This window comes from Barbus barbus (genome assembly GCF_936440315.1).
Source record: "Barbus barbus genome assembly, chromosome: 24".
Classification (NCBI taxonomy): Eukaryota; Metazoa; Chordata; class Actinopteri; order Cypriniformes; family Cyprinidae; genus Barbus; species Barbus barbus.
In genome coordinates this window covers 23,265,916-23,280,644 of record NC_136752.1, presented here as the reverse complement: position 1 = coordinate 23,280,644, position 14,729 = coordinate 23,265,916, and the positions used below count along the sequence as shown (strand labels likewise).

Sequence of the window (14,729 nt, the reverse complement as noted above, 5' to 3'; positions counted from 1 at the left end):
TTGGAATGTCTGTCATCCCAATCTCCCCTGCGTCCCCGCACCTCCAACGTCCCTCCTTCAACCGCCCATCCGCTTCATGCGTTGTTAGCCACCGGCACTCGAGAGTTGCTCTGTTTTTCACCTACTCACTTTCAAATCTGTCTTAGCAGGGAAAAAATACTGCTGTCCTTCTTTTCAGCGCCGTGATCATTCTCCGTGTGCCAAAACAGCACCTCCTGTGCTGCTACTGCCATTTTTGGGGACATGGCAGCGATGCTGTGCCAAAGCAGGACGGCCCCAAGGACGCCCTCCCTAAACAAACTTTCTCACTTGTATGGAAACCAAACCATGCACTGCCACAAAACTGTTATTTGATATTTAGCATGGCAAATCAACAACTGGTATAGAGAATATGAAATCATTTGGACTATTGCTCTGACAATGTATATTTCCTAGTAAGTCTAATTTTAATTTACAGCATATGAGCAATCAAAAAGTCAAGTATTTTTTCTGTACTACCTAATCAACTAGCCAAACTGCTTAGAAGTTCACAAATTAATTTAATTTTTTGCCACATTTGCTTTTTTATTATTATTATTATTAATTATTATTAATTTAAAATTAAAATGTCTATTTTAATTGCAATGTCTAAAGTACAAAGTTTTTTTTGTTTTTTTTTTTGGTAAATGCAATAAAAGTCAATGGGGTCCAAAGTTGTTTTGTTCACCAGCATTCTTGAAAATATCTTCTTTTGTGTTCCACAGTTGAAAGTAAGTCATACAGGTTTGGAACAGCATGAGGGTGAGTAAATAATGACAAATCTGTCATTTTGGGTGAACTATACTATTAAATATTAAATTGGGAAATATAATTGGAATATTACATTTTTTTTACAGATGCAATGAAGTCACGTGTTAGTAAGCCTAACTCAGAGTAATTGCATTATTACAGATTTTTAAATACTCAATTTATTCCTATGACGGTGAAGCTGAATTTTCAGCAGCTATTACTCCAGACTTCAGTGTCTCAAGATTCTTCAGAAATCATTCTGACATGCTAAAATGCTAATAAAAAGGCAGCTTTGCCCTCACAGGAATAAATTACATTTTAAAATATATTAAAATAGAAAACAGTTATTTTAAATTGCAATAATATTTAACATTATTACTGTTTGTACTTTTTTTAATCAAATAAATGAAGCCTTAGTAAGCAGAAGATTCTTAAAATAAATCTTAATTATTCAAGCACTTTCAACAAGGGGGCATTTTTTTGCATATTAATAAAAAAGAAGTACAATCCCACTCCAAAAGTCCACAGCAACTCCAGCACTTGAAAGAACTGAACCAGTTCCCTCAGCACGTGAGCTAAGCGCCCACAAAGTTTTTTGTAAGAGCTGCTCGTGTTCAAAGAGACATCGCACTGCCCTAAGCTCTGATCTCATTCTTCCATCTGTTCTGTGGTCTGTAACCTTCAACCAGGTTCATTACATCTTCAAAGCGAGACACGCGTGTGTCAGTGTTGCAGAGTGTTACCTGGCAACCTTCCAGCTCCGCGGTGGAGTCCCGTTGCCAAGGGGAAGCCTTGAGAGGCGAGTGCTGATAATCAGTTCACTGCAGTCTGAAGGGGTGGATCCCTGCATGGGCACGCTTCATGCCATTGCACGGAACACCAATGTGAGTCGCATGTCAAGCAGCCTGCGAATGCTCCTGAGAGCGAGGCGTTGCAAACACATTATTTTTATATTTATTAACTTCCAGGCAGAGTTACAACAATAACCTACCATCCTTATATAAAGTTGCCATAACAACTTAAGTCCACAGCTGTTAGTTGTAAAATGAATGCAAAGGCAATATCTCCAAAACTCGAAGGGAAATGTCTACTCGGACCTGCTGCTGGGAGGATGGGACAAGGTATATGGCTATAGCCCAAGGCTGAAAAGGCAGAAAATTGCTAGTTCGACCTCCGAAAGAAACAAGCCTTGTGTTATCACTATTGTGCCCTTGAGCAAGACAAAAAGGGATAATTTTCTCAAAAAATGAAAATTCTGTGATTATTATGCCTACCCATATGCTGTTATTTTTCAGTGGAACACAAAAGGATGATTGTAAAACAATGTACATGCTTCTTTTTTTCCATATGAAAAAGAAATAGTCCGTGCATTGCTCATGCAATTTCTCATTTTGTGTTCCAAGGAAAAAATTATATATAGGTTTGGAATAACAAGAGGGTGTGAAAATAATGGGGGGGAATGAAATATTCTTTTCACACACACTTTGGACGAAAGTGTCATAGACAAAATGTTTTTACAAACTATTTTCTGTTCCACTGAAAATAAAAGTGTTACCAGTTTGAAATGACATGAGGGTGAGTATATGAATTGTTATTTTTTGGGGTGAACTATACTGTTAAGTATTACATGTAAATGTTTTGAATAACATGTGGGTGTAATTATTAAAAAAAAAATATTTATTGACAGTATAAACTACTTTTTTAATCTCAGGATGACTGTCCCACTTGATCCACGTCACTTTGGATAAAAGTGTCTGCTAAATAACTACTTACTATTCTAACTAGATGTTTTATTTTTCAGTTTCAATGATGTCACTTAAACAATGTGATTTAGGATTCGTAGCAGGCCTCCTGTTCCCATCAGAGCTCTTCACCCTACTTGAAGCAGCATTTCCATTTTTATGTAAGAGCCTGAGTCAGCTGTTCTGTTCCACTGCAAGTGTGCCTTTTATTGCCCTTTACTACCCTGTACTCTTGCCTCTGAGGAGAAAGATATTGAATATTTAATGCCAAGAGTATTGGGGATATTACTCAGTAAAAAACACTTACTTTGAAAACATTTTGCTTCACCTAAATGGTACTTTAACGTTAAAAAATGGATGAAAATGAAAAGGAGAAAAGGGCTGAATAAGATGTAATGATGCTGCTATAAGGTGTCATACCAAAACATCTATGAGTTGATCATTGAGTAGGCAAATACTCGCGATCTGTATGTCTAGAGTAAACTAAATGACAATTAGATGTTAGTGTGGCACTGCGCATGCGCGTCGCACAGATGCAGGAAAACAAAACAAAGCCCCTCGTTTCCTCGACCGCAGAGGACCCGTCTTAGCTTTCTTTTGCACAAGTACGCTTCGGTTGCAGTTCCGTACCCTATAACATTATATCTATGTCATCGCAACTTGAAATGTTAGGGCACTGCCTTTGTTTTGACAGCTGATAGCCGCGTTAGCACGCGAACTGAGAAAGTCAGACAAATTCACAACGCCATACCTGACACTTTTATGCTCTGCTCTCTTCCAGGTAACGCTTCCTCCGGAGTCGGCATTCGTATTTTGGAGGACATATCTCCCATTCTGTTTTGGACAAAATAACGCCAAACCAAACGCACGGAAGTTCGCGCGACCATGAGCACAAACACGCCGCACGCGATGCACTTGTGTAAGCATTGCACAAGCGCGTGCTCGTTACATAACTATTTGGTTATATATATTGTAAATAAGTACGCATGCTCTAATCTGTTTAAAGTCCCCTTTAAACCTGTGGCAAAACGACTCCGTGGTCAGTGCTGTGTTGGAGGACATTCCTTCCTCAGTGATTCAAAAACGAAAAGTTTAGGAGCTTGGAATATGTTCTTAATAAAAAAGTGGTAAAGCTACTCATTTGTGTTGGCACTTGTTTTAAACACACACATATATGCATATATATTCTTTGATGGTTGCGTGTCGTGACAATACTACTCTTAATGAGCTTATACAATGCTGAATGTCACACCACAAGGCATGACAACTTCACAACGTGTTTTATGCACCCATATATTGCATTTAATATTCAAGATGCTCATATTAATGTGCTGTGACAGTTGTAAGTTGTTTTTTTTTTTTAATTATGTGTAACATTTTTCTCAAATTCAAAGTCAGTTCGTTTTATTCGTCAGTTCGTGCATGTCCAGAATAATAGATTGCAAAGTGTAGAAAATTACTTTTAGTTCTTAAATCCAATTACATTAGGCTGCATTACACTTAATGTGAATTTATGATATGGATTGATGTAAAAGTGTTTATAATTTTCTAATAATATTAGGCTAACTGTAGAAAGATTAATAATAGTTTATAAGGGATTTCTGCAATACATTATAAACAGACAGAAAACGGAGCACTGTAGCTACTTCTTTGTTTAATCAGATGATATTCCCGGGGCCTTGAAGGTGTTGGCTGTATGCAGCACTCAGAGAACGTGTCTTTATCCATGTGTCGTCAGCATAAGGGTGGATTGAAAAGCTTTTTACCATCTGGAGTTCACCGCGTGTCGAATGTGTTTGTTCGAGACGCGCGTGCGGCAGACGACAGTCCTCTAAACTGCAACACAAGAGAGGATCAGGAGACCTCTGCTGACCTCGAAGCAAGTAGCTACTAACCCACACAATACAAAGTGTAGTATGGATAATTCACAGATAGATAGATAGATAGATAGATAGATAGATAGATAGATAGATAGATAGATAGATAGATAGATAGATAGATAGGCATAGCAACGTTACGTCGTTCGAGCGCTTTACGATGGTGCCTCGAACATATACCTATTGTCAATTATTTTCAAGAATGTCGTGTTGATGTTAAATAACTACACAGGGCATTCGTACTGAGCAAGACGAACCTCGCAAGGCGAATAAAATTATAAAACTCCCTTCAAAATCGCTGAATAATTTGTATGTTGATGCAATTAATACTCAGGCCTGCGTATTTTTAAAGTAAGTTAAGCCTGTAGGCTGTTGTGGGTTTAAATCCCTAAGCAAATGAGAACTATCAGTGATTTGGAGTCGGAGGAAACGTTTTTGTGTAGCAATAAAATGAGAAAAGGATAAAGATAAATCAGTGTTCGACAATAAATCAATGCAGCATGAGGGATGAGATGAGCGCGGTGGGGGATGGGACTCGACGCGCAGATGACAGGCCATATGGAGTCGGCCTTTTTTTGGACACAATTTGATGAACTAATACTTTCTAAGGGTTTACTGCGGTGTTAACAAAATATTTATTTAACGTGAAAACGTTTACGTCGTTGGACGAACAGTCGGTGGAATCGTGGCGCACGATGACCTTATTTCTTAAAGAAGCTCGCGGTTTATTTGCCAATACTCATTCCATAAGAGCATTACATTTTTGTGTTGGGGTTAGAATGTAAAAACGTCCAATTCGAAGTTTTGTTGTTCTTCAGATTATAAACCAGTTTGAGAAGTCGTGCGCACGAATTGCACGTTGCATCAAGAAATTAATAGAAAGAAAAAAGTGCTTTGTTTAGAAATCACGACGATGAAATAAAACAAACACGTGCATCAGGAAAAGTGCAGAAACTATTTTCCAAACGGCTAATGTTTAGTAACCCAACAGATGCCACCTCTTTCCACCAGAGTATAATCCTCTCTGAAGGGAAGGGAACAGAGGAGCAGGACGGAGAGCTTCAGTGTGTGTGATAAACTGGGCTGCTCTCCTCCTCTCTGTCAGATCGCGCTCTGCATCACACCATTTCACATGATGACCGACTCTGCTTACGAGCACCGAAACCTTCAGCTCTGGCTATCTGCTTCCAACATGCCTTTTTCTGCTTGCTTTTTTTTTGTTTACCTTGAAGAAATTTGAGTGATGCAACACTGTAAGCGGAAATGATTTATGTCGCATCCTACAGCATCAAGGTGCGCAAAAGCGTGCGGAACATTTGATGGTTTTGGAAGGACGCTGTTCTACACCGACTGCCTTGTGGACATTTCCCTAAACTGGATTTATGGACAATTATTATCTCGGGGGATAAAAGCCTATTATTTATGTCCTGCTTCGCAAGGTGTATTGTGTAAGTTTTGATGAAATCGATGTGCATTGTTTTTACAAATTGTCAATGTCAATCAACTGCGTCTGTTTTACTAAAGCATGTTTCTTTTTTCCTTCTTCTAGCGCATATAACAGTTGACTGTAAATGCATTGAGGTGCCACTGTATCAAATGATGCCAGGCTATATTAATAGGTTCTTTGATTTTCAGACTGAATGGACGTCACTGAATGGATCGCATAATTAAAATCCTATTCGCGGGGAATTTTCCTTTCTGTGTATGGTGCAAGGTTGGCTTTGACAAATGGTGCCCTCCACTTTTTCCCAATATTTAGTTTACCCCCTCCTGATGCAGGTGCTTTCAACTGCCCCCACCTTCTAACATATACCCCACCCGACCCCCCACAAGAGGCGGCGGTGTCTCTGGTTTAATCTCACAGTTTCCCCTTTCTTTCTTACCTACCTCTGCTGCATTTTGCATGAGCTATCTAGGTCATTAGTATTTTAGCGTATGCAAGACTTGACAAAGCTGGTGAGGAGCCAGATGGGCCCTCTACTATTTTTTTTTAATATCTCATGGGAGTTGAGCAAGGGACCAACTGCAGCAAGCCACTGAGCGCTTTCTTTTTATTGCCATCACTCGGGCCTTATGTTGCACCAACACATGATGGAGAGATGCGCACTGTCCTGTGGAAATCACGCATTCGAAAAAAAAGGTAATGTAATAAATGGGAACGCTTGCTTGAATTATGATGTGATGCACAGATGCTTTAAGGATGCATGATGCTCTGTGCATTGTTGGATGCTGATGCTACACCAGTCGGAGGAGGACGTAGAAATTTTGGTGCAACATCTTTGCTGTAGCTTAGTTGTGCGATTCAGAATATTGTGGTTGCAAACAGGCCTGCTTTTCTTCGTGTTCACAGCGGACCTTGATTTAAATGTCCATACAATTAAGGCACGCGGTGAATGCCAAGAGAGATGGCAAATATCATCGATGATTGTTTTTATAACAGCACAGAGCATATGGTCCGTGCTTTGCGATGCATGACAGTTCTAATTTTCCTTTCCTTCGTTTTTTGCGAGAGCGCGCGTTTGTGGAGGCGAACCGACGCATCAATGCGGCCAAACTGATCTTTAATATTTCATTGCGTTCTTCCATAATTTTGTGTTGCGCAAAAGAGCGTTTCACGGAATATTGCGAAGTGCCATTGTGTATTTACGAGTTAGAAACTCTAACAATTACCTTGAGGTCTGATGTAACGTATTTTTGTCATTTACTGTCTATTTAGAGGACGATTAAAATCTAGAAATAATCTCATTTGCAGACCTGTGTGGGGACAGAAATAATATGGATTGAAAAGTTGTGAGGCCTACAGTGACAACCAAATTAAACAGAACGCACTGATATCTTACATTTCTGAACGTTCAGGACGACAGCAGCTGGTCCTCAAAATGACACTTGTCATGTGTCCTCATAAGGGCACTGGAAATATTGAGCATGTACGTTTGTATTGTATTTATGAGTGTGTATATTTTAGCTTGTCAATAAAATCACATATTCACTAAGCAGACATTAATTTCTTTTTTTTTATGCAATATTTGCCACTTCATATTTCGATTAATCAGAACACTTATTAAGACATGATCTTTTACATTATCTTCTAAAAGTTTAGTCCAATTTTCAGAGGCGAAAATCGTAATCTTACATCTGTCTGCGCTTTATTTTTACAGTGATTCTCGGTCATTAAGATGCAGGCCGCGAGCTTTTTAATCGTATAGTTTAAGCAATATTTCATGTAAAATTAAAAATCAAAATGACGTTCACAATTCACAAAATCCACACTTTATTTAGCGTCAATTTACTTTATTTTATCCTGTTTTAAAAAAACACTGATCTGAAGAACATGCAACATCAAGAACGTTTTAAAGCCAACTCAAGGACCGTACACAACAAACATGCTCTTCATGGTTATTTACTGAATTTAAGAGAACCTACACAAGTGCCTTTATTTTAAATTCAGTAGCTATAAACAACACGTTTCTATTCCGGTATGAGATGGTGGAAACTGAAGCGGATTTCGATTAAATATAAACGCACATTTCACATTATAGGCGCCTTAAACATGCCATGAATTCCAGCAGTTGTCATAATATTTGATATGAGATGTTCATTTTTAGAGATATGTCTGTACATCCAAATCAATGTCTCATTCTTGTATTCCTTTTACCCTAAATTCAGTAACAGTGAATTTAGTTTTCAAGGTCATGTAATGGTTGCTTTTGGAAATGAAGGCCTATAGGCTTTTCTAATTAAATAGGCAAATTAAACAAAATTTTATTAGATAAACGCGTAAGATCATATTCGCCAAAGATAGCAAAGAAAACATGTTGCGTCATAAATCATTTCTGTATAATGTCTTTCGTCCATGAGACTACTAGTCAAGATTAGCCTAAATAATTTCCGAGGTTTAAACGTTATTATAAAACATATTTAACCTCAGTATTAGAACGTGAGGCCTTCTATCCTGTTCTAGAAACTATATGTAGGCTAACGCTCTGTGAGTTTACAGATTAAGCGTTCAGGAAATTCAAGCCAATGAGGACAATCAAGATATAATTTTATAAACCACGCGTGCATTACTAGACTGCCAAGGCTGGAGTTTTCATTTCAAACGATTAAGAAAGAAATGCACACGCGCAGTTTGCGTGACATAAAGGGCCTCATACTGGAAGTGAATGATGTAACCTCGAAGCAGAGAAATTATACAGAACAGTTGTTTTCCGCCTTTTAGCAACATGCCCTTTCTGAGACTCGAACCGTGTGCGGCCTTGTCGAAAATGCTATATCCTTAAAGGGTATTTAAGGACACTGCATAATGTCAGATCAACCTCATTAGGCAGAGGTGTAGCCTACATTAGCATATTTCATCAAAAGAATATTTAGGTCGCAGATTAAATTCAGCTGCCCCTGTATTTCAATCAGCGGGTTGGTCATTTTTGTAAATGTTGATTCTTGAAGGACGCGGGGACACAAAGTAAGTTATTTCAATGGGATTTGCATGAAAAGTCATTGGATTAGAAAAATAGCATTCAAAATTGCAAATAATAATAATGTTGGAAAACAGACTGTTATGACCAAATACAGAGTTAACGTGTTAATTGGTATTTATTTAATGAGATGAGCAAAACTGACAGGTTGGCTACTGGTCACAGAAGACTACACTTGTGACAAATGTTACCATTAACTTTGGTTTCTGTTCAGGGTGCAAATTATACAGTTTATTTAAAACACCTCAAGTTTTTAAAGAATTTTAAACTAAAATATAAACGTAATTTTTTCAGGCACAACCCACCTTCAAATTGTCATTTCGCGCCACTAACAGTAACATAAACGTCGCTAATCGAAAAATCTTATGTAAATCTATAATACATTAATGCATAATTACATTATTCCTGTAATGCTTTGATGTCATAACGCGAAAACAGCATACTGTCGCTATGGTTACCTTCAATTCGTCGGTAATATATATATATAATATATATACATACTACATAAATAAGCACTAACCCTGACTCCCAAACCTTTTGACTTTGCATGTTCAGGCCTTATTTAGTAGGTCTGACCCCCTTAAATCATTCCTTGTGGCGGTGTTTTTCTTTACTGTCTTTTTATACAAGCAATTAAACTAAGAACCATCAGTGTAATGATCCGCCCAGTTATATAATAACTAGAAATTAAAATCAAAACCACCCACAAGTCTACTAATTTCTTTGATCCTTATTTTTACATATTAAAACATTTGCAGTATAATGATGCCTCATATTTTAATGCGTTTTTATGGAACAAAGATCTGGCTTGAAATAAAAAGGAATACTCCATATTACCATTACATCATGAGGAGTGAAAATTGTATCAGGCCACAAGTGTGTGCCCTCTTTCACCCCCAACACGTTATGGTCTCCACAAGGTGGCGTTGTTTGACAGGTGACTATTAATTATCATAAACCAGCTGATCATTATACATAAAAAACAAAGTATGGTAGTGAACGCCACTGATGAGTTAGAATTTATTTACTCAAAATATTATGCACAACAGGCATACAGCCTTCAGAAAGTGTAGAAATGTTATCACACCTAACAATTCAACAATAATTCTGATTTATAAAATAAAAGCTTTTTTATTTCAGCTGAATATTCATTTAAAATATCCTCATACAAATAGAACACTGACAGTCTTTATGAAGTATTCGTTTTTTATTTAGTGTTTAAATATCAAAATATCCAACTTATATGAACTAGTGGACTATGTATTACAGTTACTTACAGAATATTTTCAAATGAAGAGATTTCAAAGGCTTTGTGCAGTTATGCATATTTAACACACACATTAAATGACCTTCAGGCACTGACCTTATGATGCTTTAGCTATAAAAAAAAATGGCCAGGGAATTGTGACCAAGAAGTGAACGTTGCCTTTGGAAAACAGAATGAAAAAGGCTATATAAATGTTTAAGCAGAACAGCTGGGAGGCGAATGCGACAAAGTGAAGAACAGGATGACGACAGATAGAGAAATAGATATTGTGCACCTTCCCCGGTCTTAGTGGAAGGAATATCCAGCTGAAGGGAGACCTCCGCACCACTGTGTGATAAATTTCAGCACATCTTGACATTCTGGACTGTGAGTGGTCTAAAGGGTGAAACAAAAACAAGCAATCATGATCAAAGCACCGTATGCGACCCCAGGCAGAATGGATGGGACAAACTGTGAAGTAATGCGAAAATTGCAAATGCACCCACAAGAATAAAAAAATGATGAAATACATCGAAAGAGAGCATTTACATTTACTTCAACAAAACACACGCTAATAAATTCAGTTAACTTTTGATCAAGAGAACAAATTAATTATAAATCAAATGACTGCGGTTTGATTGAAGACTAATTGTGAAAGCTCAGAGGTAACATTGACTAACTTGTACCTTTGTAGCCATCAAGAACTTATTCCAGTCATCTTTATTTGCTGCCATCCCTGGTCTTTTGAACTCAATTTTATTGCGCAGGACAGGGTAACCTGTGTTCCAAATAAAAAGAAGAAAAATAAAGATACTTTTGTGTTTTAGAACTACACATCACCCAAAAATAAAATTCTGTCGTCAACTACCTTCAAAACATTCGTTCTTCTCTGATAACACAAAAGGAGACATTTTGAGGAATGTTTTAGCGGTTTTTAACAATAGAAGTTAATGGGCCACACTGTCACTGCATGGAGAAGTAATAAAGTCATACAGTTTGGAAAGGCATGAGGGTGAGTAAATGACAGAATTTTCGTTTCTGAGTGAACTGCCCCTTTAAAAGAGCCAGTTCACAAGCAATTTAAAGGAAACATCGCTTCACACCGGATAGTCTTTTGTGCAGATTGCTTCACCTGTGATGACGCAAGGTAGGGACCGGATGCCAGTGCCAGCAGCCACTAGGGAGGCTTCATACGTGCCTCTCTCATCCTTCGGCAGCACCTGCTCCACCCGCTGGTCCATGGACACAGTCAGAACCCACTCCCTAATCTCCTCCCTCTTCTCCACCTGAAACACAGCCAATGGGAAGAGTTTACACAAAGGATAAAAAAATAAATAAATGCACTAGCACCAGTGCAGTATTTGTGGCGAAGGCTTACAGTGACATGTAGCTTTGAAGGTACATGGACCTCAAATGGGATAGCCGTATCCTGGAAGTCTGTGTGATCTAAAGCATCCAATGTGCCCTCGTCAATGCCCTGAAAATTTAGAACAGTTGCTGAAATGTGGTCATTTAAAGAATGTTATTTGAAACAGTACATTAAAATGGCAAAAATAGCATTTGAAGGAGCAGTAAATTAAATTTTAAATGTCAATTTTGTCCATTCCATTCCATTTCTACTCAGTAATAAGCACTGTTGTTATAAATATTGACTTGGTTATGTTTAAAGTTCACTTAAATTTGTTTAAAAACATGACATTATGAGGTTTTGGAAATCTGTCTGAAACCAGTTTCCTTAGAAGGTACAAACAATCCTGTTCAAAAGTCTGGGGTTGGTAGGATGTTTTTAATATTGTTTTATAGAAGTCTCTTTTGCTCACCTCAATTGCAAGGCTGCAATTATTTAATCAAAAATGCAATAAAAACAGAAAAATTGTGAAGTATTATTACAATTTAAAACAAATATTTTCCATTTTAAAATATTTTAAAACAATTTGTTTATGTGATGGCAAAGCTGAATTTCTGCCGCCATTACTCTTAAGTGTCACATGATGCTTCAGAAATCATTCTAATATGATTTGCTGCTCAGAAAACATTTCTTATCATCATCAATGAAAACAGCTGTGCTGCTTAATATTTTTTGATAAATATAAAAGTTAAAAAGAACAACATTTATTTGAAATAGATTTTTTTAACGATATAAATGTTTTTACTGTCACTTTAGATCAATTTAATCCATCCTCACTAAATAAAATATTTGTTAAAAAAAAAAAAAACACTTAATGACCCCAACCTTTGACTTTGTAAAGTCTGTACAGTCAGTGAATAACTGGTGAGTCTTTTCAAGTGATTTGTAGTGTTTAAGTTTGTTTCATTTGAAAGATACGCATCAGACTGCAGTGCACACACAATCAAAAGTCTTTACTTACATCAGCCAAATCCAAGAAGCGGTTGAGGAAGATAAAAGCCATGTTCTCCCATTCCACAGCCTGCATGACAAATATTCTTCAGTGACACAGAACTGAAGAAGCTCAAATTAAAAATGAAAAGTTTAAGAAATGTTATAAAAAAAAAAAAAAAAAAAAAAAAAAAAAAACTCCAGAATGTGAGGCAACTCGAATTGCTTTGCGAATCAAATTATTCACACTTGCTGTGAGCTCTTACTGGAGCAAACAGAGGAGAATTAAGCCAATTTCCCAGGCTCTTAGCTGCCATCCTGTTCTCTGTCTCACATGAATGGTTGAAGCAGCTATGTGTGAGTGTGTGTGTTTGGAGCTGGGCTCACTGTGAGTTCACCTTGGCTGCCAGGCCGGCCTCATAAAAGGCCTTGTCAGCTGGAATGAGCTCGGTGTGCCTCAGGAGAGAGATGGACAACTTGGCCACCACAGAACTCTGTAGACAAGTAAGCACATGCAAAATTACAGTGACACAGATAGCATAAAGGTGAAGTATGTAATGTTTTTGGATGTTAAAAAACATTCTCCTATCCCAGTTTATTATACCAAGTCAACATTGGCTTAACCGATGACATGACATTGGGGCTGGACTATCTAACCAGCCAATTGGAGGATGGGGATTGTTTTGAAATCAGTCATTATTTTTCCAATTGCGTTTGGTGGTGACATGGAAATGACACATTTGAAAGACAATATGACAAGGCATTGACAACACTTTTAACATTTTACAAATAAAAATTTAAAATTTCAGCAGGAAATAATGACAATTTTTTTACAACAGCTGAAACGCTTTTGCTATATATTGATGAAAGATTATAAAAACAAATATTTTTCTCTAGAACAACAAGAACTGATGATTATGGGCAATAAGACCAGAGATATCTGCAGCTGTGAACGCTGTCTGAAATTTCACACTATCGTTCAAAAATTGGGGCTGATTAAGATTTTTAAGAAGTATTTGATCAAAAATAGAGTAAAAATAGTAAGATTGTGAAATAACATTACAATTTAAAGTAAACAGTTTTCTATTTTAATATATTTTAGAGTGTCATTTTTTCCTGTGATGGAAAAGCTGAATTTTCAGCATCATTACTCCAGTCTTCAGTGTCACATGATCCTTCAGAAATCATTCTAATATGTTGATTTGGTGCTCAAGAAATTTAGTGCTGCTTAATAATTTTTTTTTAAATAGAAATATTTCATAACATTATAAATGTCACTTTTGATCAAATTAATGCACCTTACCGAATAAACATTTAAATATATTAACAAATAAATAAATACAAATTTCTGACCCCAAACTTTTGAACTGTAGTGAAGGTTATATTAAATATATTTATACTTTTACTTACTTTACTTTTGTCATTTAGCAGACGCTTTTGTCCAAAGCGACTTACAAATAAGAAAAAGTAACTAAAACTAAAAAGTTACAACTCTATAAATACTATCTACCCACATATTTAAGAAAATAAAGAAATTAAATAAAATTAACACATGCATATAACAACAACATTTCAATAATAAACATATCAATGAAAAAAAATTAAATAAAAAGCTACTACTATCACTTGCCGGTGTCCCTGCCCGGTGGAGTCGCACGGTAGAGTCGATGGTCTTTACACTCTTTGGTCTTCACACTAAGAGGGCTTCACACGACGACTGCCGCGACCGCTGCCGCGGTATAATAACCTTTATTATACCAATCTAACAAAAAACTCCTCAAGGTTTTTATGTGATATCAACATGCATATGTAAATTATAAAACAAAGATCTGCTGTGAGGTATATACACACCAGCTGGTCAATGCCTTTGGCTGCAGAGCGGGTGGCGTAATAGTGAGCAACCAGCAGCATCTGCTCAAACTCCTCATGGGCTGGAGAATTAGCTTCTGAAGACTTGGTCAGGTTTTCACACTGCACAGCATAGAGATACTGTAAGATTCACTATTTCCAACTTGAATATAGAATAAATACTGGCTAAATAATTTCCCGAGTGTAAGCCTCCATAGTAACCCAGAGCTCACCAGCAGTAGAAGGACGTCCCTTAGTTCGGCCCACATCCGATAAGCTTCCGCACAATCCCGGTCCCTTAAGCTCACCAGCTCCAGGAACATCCGCTTGTAGATGTTGAAGTTCTGCAAGAAGGAAGGGAAGATGTTTCTGATGAAATCCAAAAGTCCTTATGCTTAAAAGAGATGTATCATATATAATTTTGCTTTCTTTTGA

General features: G+C 37.2%; 2 protein-coding genes across 2 annotated transcripts in view; both read right to left on the bottom strand.

Moving 5' to 3' along the window:
• LOC306844332 (mitochondrial peptide methionine sulfoxide reductase-like) overlaps positions 1-3,581 on the bottom strand; it is a 64,438-nt gene extending 60,857 nt beyond the window's left edge. Inside the window, exon 1 of the mRNA XM_079376377.1 lies at positions 3,262-3,581. Within this exon, the coding sequence (XP_079232503.1) occupies positions 3,262-3,397 (136 nt within the window). The 5' untranslated portion in view covers positions 3,398-3,581. The remainder of the gene's footprint in view (positions 1-3,261) is intronic.
• Positions 3,582-9,977: 6,396 nt separating this feature from the next.
• LOC306843776 (intraflagellar transport protein 172 homolog) overlaps positions 9,978-14,729 on the bottom strand; it is a 30,147-nt gene continuing 25,395 nt past the window's right edge. Inside the window, 8 exon segments of the mRNA XM_079375442.1 lie at positions 9,978-10,504; positions 10,795-10,886; positions 11,241-11,394; positions 11,487-11,585; positions 12,478-12,537; positions 12,845-12,940; positions 14,298-14,417; positions 14,528-14,638. Coding sequence (XP_079231568.1) covers positions 10,415-10,504; positions 10,795-10,886; positions 11,241-11,394; positions 11,487-11,585; positions 12,478-12,537; positions 12,845-12,940; positions 14,298-14,417; positions 14,528-14,638 — 822 coding nt within the window. The 3' untranslated portion in view covers positions 9,978-10,414.